The sequence below is a fragment of the Myotis daubentonii genome, chromosome 10 (assembly GCF_963259705.1).
Source record: "Myotis daubentonii chromosome 10, mMyoDau2.1, whole genome shotgun sequence".
Taxonomy (NCBI): domain Eukaryota; kingdom Metazoa; phylum Chordata; class Mammalia; order Chiroptera; family Vespertilionidae; genus Myotis; species Myotis daubentonii.
This window is the reverse complement of record NC_081849.1, coordinates 72,730,061-72,751,433: the sequence shown is the minus strand read 5'-3', so window position 1 is coordinate 72,751,433 and position 21,373 is coordinate 72,730,061. Positions and strand designations below refer to the sequence as shown.

Genomic DNA, 21,373 nt, shown 5'->3' with positions numbered 1-21,373 from the left:
ACCTCTGTAGTAGCTTCTTACATATATGATATGCTGTATTTATTAAGTATTTGGCTTTACCTATGAGATTTTTTTTTCCTTTCTCCTATTTCTAGTTATGAACTTCCCTTTTCTGCTTAAAGAAGACCCTTTAATATTTCTTGTAAAGCTGGTATAATGATGATGGACTACTTTAGTTTTTGTTTATCCAGGAAACTTTTTTTAAAATATATTTTTATTGATTTCAGAGAGAAAGAGAGAAAGAGAGAGACATCAATGATGACAGAGAATCATTGATTGGCTGTCTCCTGCATGCCCCACACTGGGGATCAAGCCTGCAACCTGGGCATGTGCCCTGACCAGGAATCCAACCATGACCTCCTGGGTCATAGGTTGAAGCTCAACCACTGAGCCATGGCAGCCAAGCCAGGAAACTCTTTCTTTAAATTCTGAAGGATAGCCCTGCTGGATAAATTATTCTAGGTTGTAGGTTCCTTTCTTTTAGCTCTTTAAAAACATCCTGCCACTCCCTTCTGGTCTATAAAGTTGCTGCTGAAAAATCAGCTCACAGCCTTATGGGGTTTTACTGTTTTTTACCTCTTGCCTCCTTCAAGGTGTCGCTTACTTTTGCCGTTTTAATTACATTATGTCTCAGTGTGGGTATCTTTGAGTTCATTTTGTTTGGAACTCTCTGTGCTTCCTGAACCAGGATGTTTGTTACCTTTCCCAGGTTACAAAAGTTTTCAGGCATTATTTCTTTTCTTTTTTAAAAAAATATATTTCTTTGTTGATTTCAGAGAGGAAGGGAGAAGGAGAGAGATAGAAACATCAATAATGAGAGAGAATCATTGATCAGCTGCCTCCTGCACACACCCCACTGGGGATCGAGCCCACAACCCAGGTATGTACCCTTGGCCAGAATCGAACCTGGGAGCCTTCAGTCCACAGGCTAACGCTCTATCCACTGAGCCAAGCAGGCTAGAGCAGCCATTATTTCTTTAAATAAAGTTCCTGTTCCTTTCTCTTTTTCTTTTACTTCTGGGATGCCTATATTACAAATGTTTAAGCAAACTGTTTTTCATTTTACTTTTCTAGTTTCATTTCATGATATAATTATATAATACTTTATAATGTATCTTCATATTCATTATTCTCATTTTAGTTTTTTCACCTAAATATATTTATTTCACTGTTTTATGATCATCTTAATTTTCTGTTAAGGCTTCCTGTCATGAAACCTATGTCATGGCACAAGCTGGTGAAACCCCAAGCTGATTTTTATATCACACAGATGATCTTAGAATAGCAATTCTTAACCCCAGGGTACCCTAAGAAGGAGTTCTTGGAGGCCCTCTGGATCATTTTAATGTCTAAAACAGCTATAGGCATTAATCTATGTATGTTAAATTGGGAAGGCTAAGTTTCTGGAAAGTATATATTGGAAAATCTGGTTAACAAAGCCCTAACACCCAATATATTCCTTGGATTAATAAAAAGAGTAAAAATAAATTACCAGTTAATATATATTTAGGCAGACCAAACCTGTCAACACATGGAATCTACATGGAGAAAAGATGGGTAAGTAAAATTATTGGAGGTAAAAGGTCTTATAGTACTTGTTAACTGGACCCAACGTTTTGATATTTAGATTTATTTAAAACATACCTTCCAATAATTTAATTAGTTAATTTTCTTGGATGTGATAATGGTAGTTATGTTTTTTTAAAAGGGAGCTCTTATCTTTCAGAGGTATATATATTAAAATATTTACCAAGAAACATGATATTAGAGATTTGATCCCAAATAATCAAACATGGGGAGTGGAGGTTTCATTTTGTTTAAAATGACACAAAACTGGTATGAGAAGCTGGGTGACAGTCATATGCAGATTCATTTTATTATTCTATTTATGCTTGTATATGTTTGAAAATAAACAAAACAAATAATTTTAATGTATGAAATCATTAAAAATTTTAAAATATTTATATTTACTGTGATTCTTCATAATTTGTCACATTTTGAGGCATTCAAGAGATATCAAGTGTTATTTTATTTTCCTTAAAGTTCTGGATTTTATTGACTTTTCTGAGATGACAATTACCATACAAGTAATTCCCAAGTATAAAGTCTAAAGAGAACTATAAACAACTATTTCTTGAAATGTTGGCTTTTTTCCCCCAATGATTAAAATATCAGGATTATTTAACCATTTGAGAGTTGATTGAGAAAAATATGTACTTTAATCACACCTTTTAAGTTTGGCCTAATTGTTATTCTGCCTAATGTGTATTTTTGATTGCTATAGAATCAACATTTCAAAAGGTAAAACTATGTACTACTAATGTATTATTCAATATAAAAGCACATTAACTTACAATATTGTCAGCCCAGTCTGCTAGCACTGTTGAGATATAGTTCACAGCATTAAGAATCGCACAGTATCGAAAGCCAAGGGAAGCTCTGGTCTCTTCTTTCATCACCTGAGTCAGTCGTATCCTAAAATCATCTACTAAGTCTTTCTGTAACTCCAGGAACTGCAGCTTTCTGGAAGCTGTGGGAAGATTTTTATACCTGTCTGTGGAGAAAGTTAACAAAACATATGAAGGTTTTTGGTACTGAATATGATATAGCTATAGGTTTTCCCTACTGATATGCCTTGGTGCCCTTGTCAAAAATCAATTGACCATTCAAGTATGGATCTATTTCTAAATTTTCTAAGGATGTAGGTTTCACAAGTCTATATATTTGTCAAAACTCACTGGACTGTATACATAAAATCTATGCTTTTCACTGTAAATAAATCATGCCTCAATTTTTTAAAGGACATATGAAATAATTATATACAAAAAGCATTCCATTGCCATAGTCGGCTTGGCTCAATGGATAGAGTGTCGGCCTGTGGACTGAAGGGTTGCGGGTTTGATTCCGGTCAAAGGCATATGCCTGCGTTGTGGGCTCGATCCCCAGGAGGGGGCGTGCAGGAGGCAGCCAATCAATGATTCTCTCTCATCATTAATGTTTCTATCTCTCTCTCCCTTCCTCTCTGAAATCAATAAAAATATATTTTTTAAAAAGCACTCCATGCCGAAACCGGTTTGGCTCAGTGGATAGAGCGTCGGCCTGCGGACTGAAAGGTCCCAGGTTCGATTCCGGTCGGGGGCATGTACCTGGGTTGCGGGCATATCCCCAGTGGGAGATGTGCAGGAGGCAGCTGATCGATGTTTCTCTCTCATCGATGTTTCTGGCTCTCTATCTCTCTCCCTTCCTCTCTGTAAAAAATCAATAAAATATATTTTAAAAAAAAATAAATAAATAAAATAAAAAGCACTCCATTTCTACAACAAATAAATGACATTTTTTTAAAAGGAAGGAGGAACTAGGATAGGTTAAAATAGATACCTACGTAAGAATTTATAGGTGAAAAAAAAAAAAGAATTTATAGGTGAAATGGTAAGCTGTCTGAAGTGTTCTTTAAAATTACTCCAGGAAAAAAAAAAGTTGGGGAGAAAAATATATAATAGAAAGATGAGAATTTAAGAAAACCTTAATAACATATACCTGAGGGTTCATTATATTATGCTACATTATGTATGCTTAAAAACTTCCCTTGGCCCTGGCCGGGTAGTTCAGTTGATCAGAGTGTCATCCCAATATGCCAAGGTTGTGGGTTTGGTCCCCAGTCAGAGCACATATAAGATTCAATCAATGAATGCATAAATAAGTGGGACAACAATGATGTTTCTGTCTCTCTCTCTCATTCTCCCTCTCTCTCTAAAATCAATGAAGATATATTTTAAAAACATTTTTCTTTTAAAAAAAAGAAAATTTCCATAATAAAAAGTAAAGTTTTTCTTTAGCTCAGCCAGCATGGCTCAGTGGTTGAGTGTTGACCTATGAACCAAAAGGTGACAGTTCAATTACCGGTCAGGACACATGCCCAAGTTTCAGGCTCTGATCCCCAGAGAGGGGCGTGTAGGAGGCAACCAATCTAAGATTCTCATCATTGATGTTTCTATCTGATTCCCTCTCCTTTTCTCTCAAAAATCAATAAGAATGTATTAAAAAAAAAAAAAAAGACACAATGGGGGACAAAAGGAGACATATGTAATACTTTCAACAATAAAGAATTATTTTTTAAAAAAGCATGAGTTGCCGAAACCGGTTTGGCTCAGTGGATAGAGCGTCGGCCTGCAGACTGAAAGGTCCCGGGTTCGATTCCGGTCAAGGGTATGTACCTGGGTTGCGGCATATCCCCAGTAGGAGATGTGCGGGAGGCAGCGGATCGATATTTCTCTCTCATCAATGTTTCTGACTCTCTCTCTCTCTCTCCCTTCCTCTCTGTAAAAAATCAATAAAATATATTTTTAAAAAAAAGCATGAGTTTTTCTAAAATTTTTATGTTTATGATTTCATATATTTCTTTCTTTTTTTTTTATTGATTTTTTACAGAGAGGAAGGGAGAGAGATAGAGAGCTAGAAACATCAATGATAGAGAAACATCGACCAGCTGCCTCCTGCACATCTCCCACTGGGGATGTGCCCGCAACCAAGGCACATGCCCTTGACCGGAATCGAACCCGGGACCCTTCAGTCCGCAGGCCAATGCTCTATCCACTGAGCCAAACCAGTTTCGGCCATATATTTCTTAAGTTGCAGATAATGGAATTATTTACTGACGAGGCTGGAATAACACTTTTTCGGGCTACACATGCAGGTCCAAGAAATGGACAAGACAGAGAGGATGGAGGTAGAGAGGACACGGTGGCACCTGCAGAGCCAGAGGCCTGCAGGGAGCCATGCAGATGCTGCAGACCAACCAGGTTAGAGGCTGTTAGGCCTCCCTCTGGCCAGAATATTCTTGCACTATTAGAAGAGTTTCTATTACTACTCTAACCCCTGAAGTTACTTTCTGCAATCTTTGGAATATTTAAAAATTTGGTCAATCACAAACTAAGTGGCAAGAGAATTCAGGTAGTAAAATCAATTTCCCATTTGTTTTTATGTAACAATTCATGAATTTCCCCTCATATATACCAATGTTTAAGATCTTAAATTATTAAAAATATGAAACCTAGGCCGAACCGGTTTGGCTCAGTGGATAGAGCGTTGGCCTGCAGACTGAAGGGTCCCGGGTTCGATTCCGGTCAAGGGCACGTACCTTGGTTGCGGGCACATCCCTACTGGGGGGCGTGCAGGAGGCAGCTGATTGATCTCTCTCATCGATGTTTCTAGCTCTCTATCCCTCTCCCTTCTTCTCTGTAAAAATTCAATAAAATATATTAAAAAATATATATATATGAAACCTAGGATATTATGCCAGAGTTCTGCCAAAATAGAAACTGAATTTGAAGATCTTATAATAACTATTATGTAATATTAATTTTGTTAAACTACTTTAAAAAAGTATCATGGGAAGAGTTAGTACTTTTAAAAAAAATATATTTTTATTGATTTCAGAGAGGAAAAGAGAGAGCTAGAGAGATAGAAATATCAATGATGAGAGAGAATCATTGATTGGCTGCCTCCTGCACATCTCCTACTGGGCGGGGGGGGGGGGGGGGGGATCGAGCCCGCAACTTGGGCATGTGCCCTTGGCTGGAATCGAACCTGGGACCCTTTAGTCCACAGGCCAATGCTCTATCCACTGAGCCAAACTGGCTAGGGCAAGAGTTAGTACTTTTAAGACAAAAGTTTTATCTTAAAAGACTTATACTTGCCAGTTATAACTAAGAGGAGCGTCATAAAAGTTTCTGCACAGTCTGGAACTTTCATCTCATCCACATCAGTGATATCCTTATATTGGGATATCCAGGCAGCTTCTGATGAAAGCATTGAGTCCATTTTTTGAAGAGCAACTGATAATGCAAAGAAAGGATTATGTCAAGTAGTTACAGTCATTTCTAATTTTTCAGCTCGCAATTTTTTAGGAATGATGACTTTTCTATAAAAAATAAGTCAACAGCCTCTTATACTAGTTGCACTATATTTAACATGCTCTATTTTAAGGATAAACAAGATACTTCTCCCTGCCAACCCTACCCAAAACCTTCAAAATAGTTATACTGACTAGACAAGCTGCATCCAAAATGATTCTACCAAGAGCAGAACTACTGTATATAAAAATTTATAAAACAGTTAAATATATATATTCATTCTACAGGCTTAAATATTCCACTCTAGAAACACAGAGAGTGCAATTATAGAAGAAAACTAACATCTGATGAGAAGAAAAGAAAATGACCTCTAAAGGCAACTTGGTAAACTCTGACCAAGAAATCTCTTGGAGAAAAACACCAAAAATTAATATGCACAAAAAGGGACATCTCTCCCCATGGCCACATGAGCACTTACATTTTCTCTCCACAGTCAGCCACCTCTGAAAACAGGTTTCCTCTGATAGAATATGCATACAATTAGCAAAAGTGCCAGGATAGCCATGAACACTGTGTAGCTCCCTTTCAAACAACAGCACCTCATCCACCAAATGACAGAAGAGATGGTCATCATAGAGCAGACAAGGAATATCAGCTGCTAACTTCTCCAGAACCAGCATCATAAGGCCCCGAGAAAACTCAAGCTAAAAGAAATACATAAGCAAGCATAAGGTAATACACAGGACAAGCTATTCGTGGACACTCTAACACTGGAATGCTTAGGACTGAGTCTCTTACCAATGCATTTGCTGAGGAGCCTGCTTTGTCTAATATTGGCTGAATCTTCTCATCCAGAAACTGTGTGTGGTTCCCAATCCACATAAGCACTTGAGTCAAGTACCATTCAGGCTAGGAAAGGAGATAAAATAGTTTGACTTCTTTAGTCATTCCAACTAGAGTTACAGTTAAATGGCTCTATTTCATTGTATACACACAACACTTACAAAAATTAGTTGAAAATTCCTACATGTAAGAGCACAATTTCTACTCTGAATTTTAACTCATGCAAAGCTTAATAATCAAATGTTTCCTAACGTACTCCCAAAAAATTCCAGTAATGTGGCTTACATCAATAAACTCAAATTTATGCCATATATATTTAAAACCTAGCATTTACAAATATATAAAATCAGTGTTCCAAAGAACTGATGACCTTTAAATAGTTTATTTTTTTGAAGTAACATTCCAAAATAATTTTTTTAGACCTTACCCGAGTGAGAATATCTTTTTCATAGATTTTATTTTTTTTTAGAGAGAGTGTGGAAGCGGGGGGTTGGGGGTTGCGGGGAAACATCGATGTGAGAGAGACACATTGATTGGTTGCCTCTGGTCTCACCCCAACTGTGCCCTTGACCAGGAATCAAACCTGTGACCCTTCGGTCTTTGGGTCGATGCTCTAATCACTAAGCAAAACTGGCCAGGACCCAAAATAATTTTTTAAAATATATTTTTATTGATTTCAGAGAGGAAGGGTGAGGGAGAGAGAGATAGAAACATCAATGATTAAAGAGAATCATTGACTGGCTGCCTCCTGCACACCCCTTACTGGGGATTGAGCTCACAACCTGGGCATGTGCCCTTGACCAGAATCGAACCCGGGACCCTTCAGTCCATAAGTTGACAAACTATACACTGAACTAAACTGACTAGGGCCAAAAATAATTTTTTTTTTTTTTATTGATTTCAGAGAGGAAGGGAGAGGGAGAGAGAGATAGAAACATCAATGATAAGAGAGAATCATTGATCGGCTGCCTCCTGCACGCCCCCTACTGGGGACCAAGCCCGCAACCCAGGCATGTGCCCCAGACCGGAATCGAACCTGGGACCCCTCTATCCACTGAGCCAAACCAGCCAGGGCAATTTTTAAACATCATTTTCTGCTTTTTCTTTTCAAAAGTTAAATTAAGAAAAAAATTTGGCTGGTCTACATCACAAACATTATACATGCCTTAAAACAGGTATAATTATATAATAGGAAATGTAAGTATGCAGCATTTTAAATTGTCCCTAGAGATGACTACATAAAATTTCAAAGTTTTGCTAGACAGGGATTAAACATTTAATGAATGGTAAATCCCTGTTGTGTGCTAGATGTTAGGAATACAAAAATGAGTAAGCGGCAATCTCAAATTTCGGGAGCTGCATAGTTTAGGCTTGATGTCAGAGTACCTGGACCACTGGAACCACACTTTAAAAAGCAACCAACATAACTCATAATTTTCTTACCTCAAATTACTACTACCTCTCTACAACTTTAGGTTGATTGCTTTGTCTCACTACTTACTAATTGGTTCTACTGTTCTTTCTACCAATACCCCCTCAGGGGATGTCCGTGGAGAGGTCACGACTGCAAGAGGGCGCAGGCCAGGCTGAGGGACCCCAGCCCCCCCGCCCCAGTGGACGAATGTAATGCACCGGGCCTCTAAGTATATCTATAAAGGGCAGTGACAAAACAGGTATTCACATCTTTAGAGAAATGTCAATAGGATCAGATTTTAACTTGGTTAAAGGGAAAGTATAGAAATCCTTAATATTTGCTATTAATAAAAACCAAGGACAAGAGTTGGCAAAGCACACCTTGCTTATAACATTAGTCTGTCGGTTCCCTCTGAAGTGATACCTGAACCTCTTCTGCAGGGGAGTCAGCATAATCTGGATGGGCAGGATGACAGAAGAGGATGCAGGAAGAGAGTATTTTTCTGGAAGTTGTTTTGGCTCAGTAAGTAATTCATCTCTGACATAGTCAAGTCAAGGGAAAAGAATCAAAAGCATACGTGTATGTGTGTATATGCACACATACATTTTTCCAACAAAGATATAGGATACTAAGTAAAAATTATAACACCAATAATATGTAATCTTCCTATACATTATTAGTTAGAAAATGCATGAAAAATGTTGTTAGAATTAATATGTCTTTCGTAAAAAATAGTAGTAAAAAACACATTCAAGTAATCATTTTATTAAATTAACACTAAGTTAATAGGTTTCCTTCCAACTACCCATTTTTATCTACTGTCCCAAGAGATTATGTGAATCAAACTTGGGTCAGTTACGTATTTCAGGCTGACCCTTGCCCTGCCACCCACATGCAGTTCACTACGAAAGAAAACAATCTACCACTCTGTGAGCTTATACAGATCAAGTCCAAACCAGTCCCATTTGGCTTTTGGCCACTTTCAAAAAGTTTTACTCTCTAGTCACAAATCTACCATAGAAAAATAAAGTTTAGTAAGTTTTAACTCCAACAAAGATACGAGGTTTGTAGTTTCAGAAGCTGACAAAATAGTGTCTCCAGGTTACTATATATCTCAGGAGCAGTGGCTGGTCGACTTAAGCCAACAGTTTGAGACTGAGGGGGTGCGATGAATGGCCAATGAAGCTGTGCTAAAATTTCCTCAAAATCACTGTAACAGAAAAGTAATACACATACTTCAATAAAATCCAACGATCACCAAATATTTATATAAAAGTAATTACCATAAAATATGAGTAAATTCCTTACCTTGTAAGCCTGTCCTTGAGAATTTTATGCCAGAATTTAACAGTGGCTCTCATGAAACCAAGAAGATGAGTACAGGATGATTCCTGTAGCTTGATGTCAAGTTCTGCCATAGACACCAGAGTAGAGGCTGCCTCAGGGACATTGTTGGTCATGAGATATTGCTGAATGTTATCACTGCAAAACAAGGCAAAGCAAACTTTAAAGACAGTTCAAAATAATTCCAAAGCAGAAAAACTGCTTCTCCCTCCTGTTTTATATAAAATTAATCCAAGGAAGAAAGAAGCACCACACAGAAGTGGCTTTTTTACCTGATACCCCTGTCTTGCCCTACACCTTGCCCTTCCCACTCCTCCCAACAGAACAGATTTGTCCTGGGTCTCATTCCCTCAGGCACTGCTCATTTCTGATAAATCTGCCTTTTACAGAAGTCTTTATTATCTTTCTTTTCTTTTTTTTTTTTAGTCTTTAGTATCTTAATCCAAGGGATTGAAGACTTTACCTACTTTGCCCAGTTGAACCTGATTATAAGGAACTGAATTTTAGGCACCTTAGAGTCCAGGCCTTTCAAATTCATTAGAAAAGTTCCAGGTAAAATTTAAGGTAAGCTCTACAGCAAGGGTCGCAAACTCAAATGCCTACAAAGGCCTAATAGGGGAAGTAAATTCAAAAAAGCAAAGTGGGTGGGTAACAGAGTATCCTAAGGCTCCAGCCAATTGTTGCCACACCAAAGGGTGGATCTAATGTGGCCAAATCTTAAAATATTTCCAGAAAGGAAGGAAAACAAGATTTTCATGTAAGCTCCTACTAGGTGGCTCAGTTGGTTGGAGCATTGTCCCATATATCAAAAAGTTCCGGGTTTCATTCCTGATCAGGGCTCACACCCAAGTTGCAGGTTTGATCCCCAGGATCTCCCTCCCCTCCTTCCCCTTCTCTAAAATACAATTAAAAACAAACAAACCCAAACCATATCCTCAGGAGAGGAATTTAAAAAGAAGAAAGATTTTCATGTAAAAGCAAACCAATTACTCAAATCCTTTAAAACAAACCAAATTCAGCATATCTTTAGGACAAATTCAGCCCATGAGCTACGATTTGGGCTCTACAAAGCAAAACCTTTTATTTTAAAATGAATTGTTTCTTTTTATAAAAATAATATATTCCATACCTTACAGTCATCTAAGAATAAAACGTAACCTTTTCAGTAATGCATCTCGGTGCAGGGGTCACCCCTGCAGGAAACCTGAAGTACTTCTCCACTAGGCAGCCTATGCTCCTTCTACCTGGGCGCTTGGCCACTGCTGGAAGATGACTGATGTGCTGGGGCTCTCCTACCTGGTTGGGGGTGCGGTTCAGTCATGTTCCTGGGGTAGCCACAGTGCCTCCTCACAAAGAGAAAGGTGTAGCCCACCCTGCCAGCTCTACTCTGCACTAGTATTTTCCTCTCCTTCTCAAGGAGCTGCGTGAGGTTTCCACTGTCACTGTTTCAGGCCTCAATAAGAATACTAAGCTCATGTTTGTATTATTCTGCCAGCCCTTTTAGCCATCCCCTACACTCATTCTCTCACTTTTCTTTCTTCTCCCTTACTAATATTTTTAATTAAAATTTCCAACAGATTTTTCTTCTATAGTTATTCTCAGAATTTAAAATACTATTTTCCCCCCCACTGGGCATCAACAAATCCACCATTTCTGTAATTAAGATGCTGGTAGTCCTAGCCGGTTTGGCTCAGTGGAGAGAGCATTGGCCTGCAGACCAAAGGGTCCCGGTTTTGATTTCAGTCAAGGGCACATACCTTGGTTGCAGGCTCCTCCCAGGCCAAGGCCCTGATCAGGGCTCATGCAAGGAGGCAACCAGTCGATGTGTTTCTCTCACATCGATGTTTCTCTCTGTCTTTCCCTCTCTCTTCCACTCTTCCTAAAAATCAATGGAAAATATCCTCGGATGAGGATTAACAAAAAGATGCTGGTAGTTGCTCTTGTTCTGATGGTTAGCATGCACAATAACTGCTCCTGTATGAGGTTCTTCCCTGTGCGTTATGGCAAATCTCACCGACTTCCCACTTTGAAGACAGCCAAACTAAGTGTTGCGTTATGTTAAAACAAAGTCTACCATGTTAAAGAAATGTCTATATGTTATAAAAGAAATTTTAAAATGTACAGATAATCACAGAATACAGGAGTACCGACCTGGATTAGATCTCCACACAACATGAAGCATGAATGACATTCAGAGCATAGGAAAAGCCAGGGTTATAGGGTTCATTCAGAGTGATACTGTTGAACTGTAGTATTCAAGAAACAGGGTTAAATGTAAAGATGCTACTTCTAGAAAGAAGAAACTACTTTAAAAAAAAAAAGTGCTACAGAATAAAAACAGTCATTAAAGGAAAATTAAGAGATAAGGAAAGTCTCAGGAGCCCAAAAGAAAGCTAGAAATAGAAATAGAGATGTATCACAAAAGACCTACGGGAAGAAACATGTTATTAAAAAGAGACATAACTCCTCTACTTGATTATGAGTTTGATTCCTATTTCTAATGTAACTCCTTGGGCATATTTTCTTTTAAACAATTTCAACACCAGAAAAAGGCTACCCATAACTATGGCCCTATTTTAATTAATCTACTACAAGACTGAAGCTTTTACCTAATAAGGTTATAATTTATTACAATAACATAAGGTTATTAATATTATCCCTTTTTAGTATTTTCTTTCAGAGGGCAAGGAAAAAAGAAGTACTACTAAACTAAAGCAAGGTTTAAAATGCTTTCACTATAAAGAATTTATCTAAACAAAGAGACACTCTAAAAAGGTTAAGTCAACTTCTGGAATTGCTAATAATACTACAATCTTAGGCATATCATTTTCTCTGTAAAGGTAAAACATGTATGCAAAACAAAAATTTTCATATTGTACTGATAGGTAAAATTATTTAAATCTCAGGAAACATATGCAGGACAAAGTGATATGGTATTACTCTTTGGAAGAAATAACATAAAATATATAAACTACTAGAGGCCCAGTGCACGAAATTCGTGCACTGAGAGGATGTGGGGGGAGTCCCTCAGCCCGGCCATCCTGCAATCCGGGACCCCTCAGTCGAACATCCTTAGCGCTGCCGCAGAGGTGGAAGAGGCTCCCGCCACCGCTGCTGCACTCGCCAGCCGTGAGCCAGCTCCTGGCTGAGCGGCGCTCCCCCTGTGGAAGCACACTGACCACCAGGGGGCAGCTCCTGCGTTGAGCGTCTGCCCCCTGGTGGTCAGTGCACATCATAGCAACCGGTCATTCTGCTGTTCGGTCAATTTGCATATTACCCTTTTATTATATAGGATGATACATTTAAAATGAGACATCAGACTCTTGGATGACTTTTTTCCCTTAATGGTTGCTGACAACTTTGAGGGAAGAGCAGTTAAAGCAAAAATGAAATAGTACAGTTTAGAGGGGTTGGAGGACTATATCATGAAACCAAATAATCTGCCAGCCTAGGCAGAAATGTTAATTTAGCTTATTTGAAAGCTAATACTGACACAATCAACCACCAGTGATATGTATTCAATTCAAAAAGAGAGCTAGTAATCGTTAACATAAAATAATAGAACATTTTAATAAAAATTAAAAAAAAAAAAAAAAAAAAAGAGAGCTAGAAATAGAGATGTATCACAAAAGACCTACAGAAAAAAACATGTTACTAAGAAAACAAGTAACCGTGCTAGGGAAAAAAAGTAGAACTCTTATTCATCTAAGAACACTTGTAGCTCTTATTAGATGATGCTCACTGAAAAAAATTCAAATTATAGTGAAAGTAATCTATTTCATTAAGTGACCATCTCTAAAAAGTAAAAAGGATTATTATCACACTGAGGGAATATGTTATTAATCTAGCATTATAAAAAGTGGTTTTTATCATGTGTTCAAATACAACTATAAGATTTAAAATTTTTACTTAGATTACTTTCTTTCAAATGCAAATTAAGCTTCCTGAAAAGTTTATATTCATTCACAATAAAGGAAAAGAATCATTATCATAATGCTAATTTAATAACAACTGGTAAAATTACATTATTATAATCTTTAATTAACTCAATCATTTAATGGCATGCATGCAATCTCTAAGACAAAGCCTCAAGGGAAAATAATAATTATGAGGACAAAGAAACCCATTTTACCTTAGTTCTTCAATTTGTGAAATCCATTTAAGGTAAGCGAGATGCCGTTCTATCTCTTCAATTTGGTTAATCATGGCCCCAAGATCTTCCATCCAGGGCTGTGCAGTCAGCAAATGGCTATTAATGGAACTGACGAGGTGAGTCTCCTGCTCCAGACACTGATTAAGAAATTGCTTTGATTCTTCTGCATTTTTTAAGGCATTCTGAATTCTTTTAGGGATTTCTGATGAAATCGTAAGTACCTGATCATACCAAAAACAAAAAACAGCAGCCATCAGATAAAATTTGCATAGCCTTTTTTATTCATTCATTACTTTCAAAATACATGTTTGTTCTAATACATCGTTTCTCAACCTGTGGGTCGCGACCTCTTTGGGGGTCAAACGACCCTTTCACAGCAGTTGCCTAAGACCATCAGAAAACACATATATAATTACATATTATTTTTGTGATTAATCACTATGCCTTAATTATGTTCAATTTGTAACAATGAAATTGGGGGTCACCACAATATGAGGAACTGTATTAAAGGGTCGCGGCATTAGGAAGGTTGAGAACCACTGTAATAGAATAGAAAATTATCAATTAAAAGCTCCAAAAGAAAGATCTGATTTCTGCATCCTGTACCAACGAAACCTAAGTAGGGAGAAGAACATCACACTGACCCCCTGTAAGCATCTATGGATCTGCCTTCATGAAGCTCAGTACTTTCAGAAAGTACTTTCCAGCCACATAGAAGAACATATACAAATATTAGGCATCAGTACAATATAAAAAAAATTATAGAATAATTTTAATTTAATCAATACTGATTAGACACTCTGTACCAGGCGCTGTGCTAGGGATAGAGATAAATAAGACACAGCATCTGCCATTAAAGATCAGTTGGTATGGAAGAAAAATGTAAGCAAATATTTCAACAGTGGATTGATGAAATAAAGGAGATGCGACGGTGTACTAAGGTAGTGCTTCCCAAACCTGAATGTGTAAGAATTACCCAGAGATCTGTTACAATGCTTGTTCAGACTCAGTAGGTCTGAAGTATGGACTGAGATTCTGCAAGTAGGGACTGAGCACCACACTCTGAGTAGCAAGGTTTTGAAGTACAAGGCAACTGTGCTTGCATGGTTCATGCACAGACTTTTGTAGGATTGGTAGGAATTTTTTAGGGAACTACAGAAGGAAAGGGCATTCCAGACAGAGGAACAGCTCAGTCAGCAAAGATCTGACTAGGGCACAGAATACAGTTCAAAGAAACTGTCCTCACCGAGGATATGCTTAGAGAGAGGGAAGGAGGGAAAGAGGGAAAGAAACATTGATGTGAGAAAGAAACACGGAGAGAAAAGATGAGCCTAAATAGCTAGGGAGAGACCAGGTCACAGGTAGCATCTTGTGCCTCAGGAGAATGTGGGCTTTTCCATAAGAGTTTTTAATAAGGGAATAATTCAGTTAGATTTATGACTTAGAAAGGTAAGGTGAAGAGCAATTATGTTTATTCTCATATTATTTGTAATAAAAACAGAATAGCAAAAATGTCCACCAATAACGGCCTGGTTAAATAAATTATGTACGTAAAAACATATTTAAATATCATAAAGCCATTTAAAAAGATAGATTTATAGTGATAGAAAAACAAGTCCTATATTAATCATAAAATGTTAAGCTATACATATTTCAACTACATATGAGCTTGCATATTCATATTAACTATATAATAATGGTCATGTTTATATTAATTATAATGAGTATACTACTAATATTATTTCCGTGAGTTTTAATACTTGCCTGTTCCTCTAACTGCATTTTATTTTCTGTCATCTGTTCTATGAGTTTATCAAGCTTCTTTAAAGATTTAAGGTCATGTCCAACTTCCTTTTCTATGAATGCCGACACATAGGAAGAGAGATCACCATTATCTGTAACTTTGCTGACTTGTTCATTTCCAACAAGAGCTGCACTCTTTATGTCACCTAAAATAAAAGCAATTAATCAATTAATCAAGTACCAGTAAGTACTACAGAGTTAAAGGAAATACAAAAACTATACAAGGCACTATACCTACCTTCAAAAGTTATTAAAGAAAACTATCTGTATACAGTAAATTATATATTATACACACACATATACAAAAAATGTTTATACCCAAATGAGTATATACAGTGTGTATACATGTATATGCATACGTACATGTATATATGCACTATATATATTAATTTGGATATTCTTGTGTATATATTTTATGTGTTTGTATCATACACCGAAATAGCCAAATGAATAACTATAAAGCAATCTATGGATCAAGTATTACAAAATGCTTAAGAGCTGAGAAAATTTCTCAGAGTGAATGAGAAATTCCTAAAGTCCTAGTAACCACAGGTTTCAATAGATGCTGGCAAAATAATGCAGTTACAAACAGATACTGAAGTTTTCTAGGAGACCTTACTTCTTAATAATCTATTTTACTACTGGGGGGAAAAGGTCAAATCTGATTTTACTGGTGCAGTGTTTACTAAATTAGTAATATATTTTTAAAATCTGTAAGGAACCAGATGGTAGAACTGTTTTCAAGATGCTAAAAAAAGAAAAAAAAATAGTATTAAAAGATTTCAAGTATATGAAAAAAATTTGAAAGAGTGACCAATGCGTAAAAATTCCTCCTTTTGTAAGAGTAAGAAAGTTTTAAAACCGAGGCGCGAGCTAAGCGACGCGGGGAGTGTGGACTACGAGTTTCTCGTTTCTCGTTTCCATCGTACAGACAGCTCTACTGCCAAGATGGCCAATGTGCCTAAAACCCACAGGACTTTCTGTAAGGAGTGTGGAAAGCGTCAGCCTCACAAAGTGACCCAGTGTAAGAAGGGGAAGGATTCCCTGTCCGCCCAGGGAAAGAGGCGCTATGATGGGAAGCAGAGTGGCTGCGGTGGCAGACAAAGCCGATTTTCCGAAAGGAAGCTAAAGCCACAGAGAAGGCTGTGCTGAGGCCTGAATGTGTGGAGCCCGTGTGCAGATCAGAGAGGACGCTGGCCATTGAGAGATGCAAGCATTTTGAACTGGGAGGAGATAAGAAGAGAAAGGGCCAAGTGATCCAGTTCTAAGCTTTTTATTTTTGAGAGGAAAATGTTAAAGCTGTAGGAAAATTACCTGTATGAAAATAAATGCAGTGATATTCTTACTAAAAAAAAAAAAATTTTTTTTAAACCTTCAAATGTCGCCCAAGCTGGTTTGGCTCAGTGGATAGAGTGCCGGCCTTCAGACTGAAAGGTCCGGGGTTCGATTCCAGTTAAGGGCACCTGCCCAGGTTGCGGCCTCAATCCCCAGTAGGGGGTGTGCAGGAGGCAGCCGATCAATGATTCTCTCTCATCACTGATGTTTCTATCTCCCTCTCCCTTCCTCTCTGAAATCAATAAAGATATATTTAAAAAAAGAAAAAAATCTTCAAATGTCATTGTATGAAGATGTTCATGTCAGAAACAGAAAAAAAAATTGTAAAAAGGAAATCTGAGAGAAAACACAAATTACGAGGGGAAACAATGGCTGATGTGTCCACTGAAGCGTACAGTCCAAAGTGAGATGCTTTCCATGGCAAAGAAACTAGTCTTGGACTAATTCACTCTGGACTTACTATTTTTTAATCCTCACCCGAGGACATACTTGGAGGAGAGAAGGGAAGGAGAGAGGGGAGGAGGAAGGAGAGAAGCATCAATGTGAGAAACATCGATCAGTTGCCTTCCATATATGCCCGGACCAGGAATCAAACCTGCAACCCAGGTATGTGGCCTCACCAGCAATCAAATCGGCAATCTTTCGGTGCACAGGACGACACTCAACCACCTGAGCCACTGGGGCCGGCCACACTGCACTTACTAAATGCGACAAAAACAGGTGCTCTGGAAGCCAATTTTTAGAGAAGAGCGGTGGCACAGGCAACACTGACGAGCTTCTGGGAGCTTTGCTCTCAGCCCACTTAGTATGTGGTATTTCCCAGAGTTCACGCCTTATCATAATTTGCCATTTTTACTTAAACAAAACACTTAAGAAAACAAATTTCTAGAAAACACATATTCCATTGCAAAGGAATTAAATTATTTTCCACTGTCATCCTAAGTTTGTGGACTAACAGCACTGCTCCTCTTTCCCAGAGTATCTCTAGCTACACCTCTGCTGACCAGCTGTGCCAGGGTGGCTTTCTGAACGTGCCCTGTACCCCAGAGAAAGCTGAAGGCTCCCAGCAGCTTCTTAGCAAAGGTAGGAGGGACATGACCCACAGCTGGCTGTCATATCTTGCTCGGGCCACTCCACCCCATGTGCTAAGATAAACCTTTCCCTTTGAAGGATCTGTTTCCATAAGCTATCCCCTTTTGGTTACTTATGGTTTGCTTCTTCCTGGAGTTTAGAAAACCTGACTTTTGGGTCAAGATTGGTATAATGGTAACTCCATTTCACTGTGCACTCATTAAATTCCCTGATGTTAACCATGCTCAACTACACTCAGTCCACAACTTGAATTATTCCACATACAGGGCTTAATCTCCCTAGATCTGAGTAGTACCTAGGAATTAAAAATGAAAACAAAAGCAAGACGATGTAAAAATGTAGACTGATCTCCAAATGAAAATAAGGCCCCAGAGAAAGCGAGAGTGACTTCATGGAAACCAAACATTGGAATAAATGTGAACATACAGTGCATTTCTTTACTTCGGGTTTGCCTGAAGGATTTGGTCGTCTCTGAACCATTCATGGTGAATTAATGAACAAATTAAACAACTGGATAAATTAGCAAATATTCAGAAACAAGGACTATAACAATTTCTTTAAATAAATAAAAAAGTGTGTGGCATGAGAGATAAAGCTGGGAGACAAAACAGAGCCTCCTGGGGAGCAGTACTGGTTGGACTTCACCTCTTTCACCTGTTATTCCTTGGAGCTGCCCTTGTACAACTTGGCTCTTTACCAAAAACAAAGTTTGAAGAACGCAGCAATGAGAGAAAGCCAAGAGGTGATAACCAGCCTCATTACAAAACAACTGTCACTTCTGATAAAATAAAAATACGGCCCTAGCTGGTTTGGCTCAGTGGATAGAGCGTCGGCCAGTGGACTGAAGGGTCCTGGGTTCAATACCAATCAAGGGCACATGGGGGTTGCAGGATCGATCCCCAGTAGGGGGGCATGCAGGAGGCAGCTGATCAATGATTCTCTCATCATTGATGTTTCTCTCTCTCCCTCTCCCTTCCTCTCTGAAATCAATGAAAATATATTTTAAAAAAAATATATGAAAAGATGTGCCTAAAGTAAAAATGTAACTATTATATATTGTTTAATTACTTATGTTAAAGGTTAACAAAACATATGCCTATGTGTTTAGTACTGAGTTTGTTCCTTTCCTCAACACCCCCAAAATAAATTTTCCTTTGTTTTATTCAACTAAAAGAAATTGAAAACCTGGTTCTTATGCTTTGAGAATCAGTAGCCTACTAGCAGGTAGAAGCAAAACTTGCCTCAACTTCTCAACTATAAATTACAACATTTTCCCAGCCTACACTTAAAGTTTGCAAATAGGACTAAAACCCATGTTTTCTGACTCTCAGCCCAATACTCTTACTTTCTTCTCCTTCAAATATGAACAGAATTGGCTGATCCACATGAAACTTTATTAATACAGAAAACCCTCTACTGTTATATACAGGAGTCACAATGTCTTGCTAATTAGACCAAATAGCAGAACCACCATCCAGATGAAGCCAGGGCTGCAAGGGCTGGCCAAGGCAGCCGGGACTGCGAGGGTCGAGCCCCTTGCATGAATTTCATGCATCGGGCCTCTAGTCTTAAATAAAACAAGTGATTTATGTGGTACATCTGCAGACACAGGCAGGGCTATGTGCAGAGGGAATATTTGTGAATGCTAGGCTGCTCTGGCTTAGGGAGTAAATTCTATCTTCACTTACAAAATTTAACTCTTCATATAATCATTTAAATACAGCACAGACTGTTCTTAGTCAAAGACATTCTTCAAAATGACACATTAATGATTTGGAGGTTTTTATGTGTCTCCTTTTCTCCTTTTTGTAAAGAACACTCCTAATTGCAAAGACGTTGCCCAAGCCAAAGGAGGAACAAGGATAAAGTCCACGGTCTGTGTCTATCCTGATAGCTCAACAGGCATCAACTCCCAGGCATGTGAATGGGGCAAAGGTGGAAAAGGGGAGGGACTAACTGAAAGACATGGGGCACTCTAAAATCCTTTAGGAAAAGGAGCTGAGCTGTGGCAGCTCTGATTTGTCAGGGGCTACGGGATACTTAGAGCTTTCTTTCTGATGCAGATTTTATCAGTGTAAAGGGCAAGCTTAGCTCCTAAAGCTAACATGCTAACATGGGCACCCTTTCTCTTACCTCTCGTTCCCAGACCATTTGCCATGATCAGAAGAACCAAAAACCCGCTGATAGAACGGCTTACATGCTTTTCCTTTCCTCCCCGAAAAATTTCACTTCAAAAGCCCCTAAAGATTTCTTGATTTCCAAAAGCCTGCTGAGCAATGAGTTGAGTAAAATGGCCAATGTCCCCATCCCTGACATATGCTCCCGCGCTTAGTAGGAGATGGAGGTATTAACCTTTCCCTCTTCCTCGTCCAGTCCAAGATCCAGTAACCAAGTTATCCATTGTGTTCTCAGATCAATGTTTTCCTCACCCAAGGATATTTTTCCATTGATTTTTTTTGTTGTTTTTTTTTTAGGGAGAGTGGGAGAGAGAGGGAAAGACAGAAAGAAACTTTGATGTGAGAGAAACACATCTCGATTGGTTGCCTCCTGCATGAGTCTCGACCAGGGCCGGGCCGAGGAGGAGCCTGCTACCAAGGTACGTGCCCTTGACCAGAATAGAACCCAGGACCCTTTGGTCCCCAAGCCGACACTCTACCCACTGAACCAAACCGAGAAGGGGTCAGATCAATTTTTTAAAAAATATATTTTTATTGATTTCGGAGAGGAAGGGAGAAGGAGAGAAAGAAACATCAATGATGAGAGAGAATCACTGATTGGATGCCTCCTGCACACCCCATTCTGGGGATTGAGCCCGCAACCCAGGCATATGCTCCCAGGGGAATCAAACGCGGGGACCCTTCAGTCCACAGGCCAACACTCTATCCACTGAGCCAAACAGACGAGGGCTCAGATAAATTTTTAAGCGCAAATTCACTGGTCAAGTCTTACCGAACAATGAACATTTTACTCTGAACCCAATTACGGTGTTGGTCCATCCCTCCTAGATCACTAGCCCCTCCACATTCCTGATGCTCCGTAAGTTGGTGCTTCATTAAAATAGCAGGCAGGCCACAATGACAGGAACCCAGGATGATGGGCAGCCCTCCAGGGACACCACACAAGTCCCTGCACTAGTAGGGGTCAGGAAGTGCTCTTTCCTCCAAATCACCCCGTATTGTACAATTTTAGAAAGACAAAAATATGTGTGCAATTACAACCAGTATTTAATATTATGCAAGCATACTGTACAGAAAAGAAAAACAAAAACACCACTTCATCTAAAAGAGCCCTCTGGGACGCAGACCCCGAGGGCTGGGTTCGCAGAGGTGGCCGGTGGGCGGCGCTAAGGCCTATGGGGTCGGCTTACTTTTCTCCTCCACGTTCTTCCCTTCGTCCCCGCTTTCGGAGCAGCCCTAGAAGGAGAACAGGTGCGACACACACATCAAGAGGGAAGCGATCGATGGAGCTCACACAAGGCTCCCGGAGGGCATCCACAGGGGGGCTGGAGGTCCCAAACCCCTTCCCCTGGGGGTCAGA

General features: G+C 38.9%; 2 protein-coding genes and 1 pseudogene across 3 annotated transcripts in view; 2 read left to right on the top strand and 1 right to left on the bottom strand.

The window, feature by feature from the left end:
- The window catches only part of EFCAB10 (EF-hand calcium binding domain 10), a 32,775-nt gene extending 14,971 nt beyond the window's left edge, over nt 1-17,804 (top strand). The window contains exon 4 of the mRNA XM_059712794.1: nt 17,722-17,804. Within this exon, the coding sequence (XP_059568777.1) occupies nt 17,722-17,773 (52 nt within the window). The 3' untranslated portion in view covers nt 17,774-17,804. The remainder of the gene's footprint in view (nt 1-17,721) is intronic.
- Nucleotides 1-21,373, bottom strand: part of RINT1 (RAD50 interactor 1) — a 31,520-nt gene that overhangs the window by 9,684 nt on the left and 463 nt on the right. The window contains exons 2-11 of one of the 2 annotated variants that reach the window (XM_059712792.1): nt 21,204-21,249; nt 15,371-15,555; nt 13,586-13,827; nt 9,418-9,591; nt 9,170-9,319; nt 8,490-8,646; nt 6,651-6,761; nt 6,331-6,556; nt 5,693-5,834; nt 2,355-2,550 (exon numbers count right to left, since the gene is read on the bottom strand). In XM_059712792.1, coding sequence (XP_059568775.1) covers nt 2,355-2,550; nt 5,693-5,834; nt 6,331-6,556; nt 6,651-6,761; nt 8,490-8,646; nt 9,170-9,319; nt 9,418-9,591; nt 13,586-13,827; nt 15,371-15,555; nt 21,204-21,249 — 1,629 coding nt within the window. Of the gene's footprint in view, nt 1-2,354; nt 2,551-5,692; nt 5,835-6,330; nt 6,557-6,650; nt 6,762-8,489; nt 8,647-9,169; nt 9,320-9,417; nt 9,592-13,585; nt 13,828-15,370; nt 15,556-21,203; nt 21,250-21,373 lie in introns of those variants that run through there. The other variant, XM_059712793.1, reaches the window with a different exon arrangement.
- Nucleotides 16,325-16,763, top strand: LOC132243142 (large ribosomal subunit protein eL42-like; annotated as a pseudogene).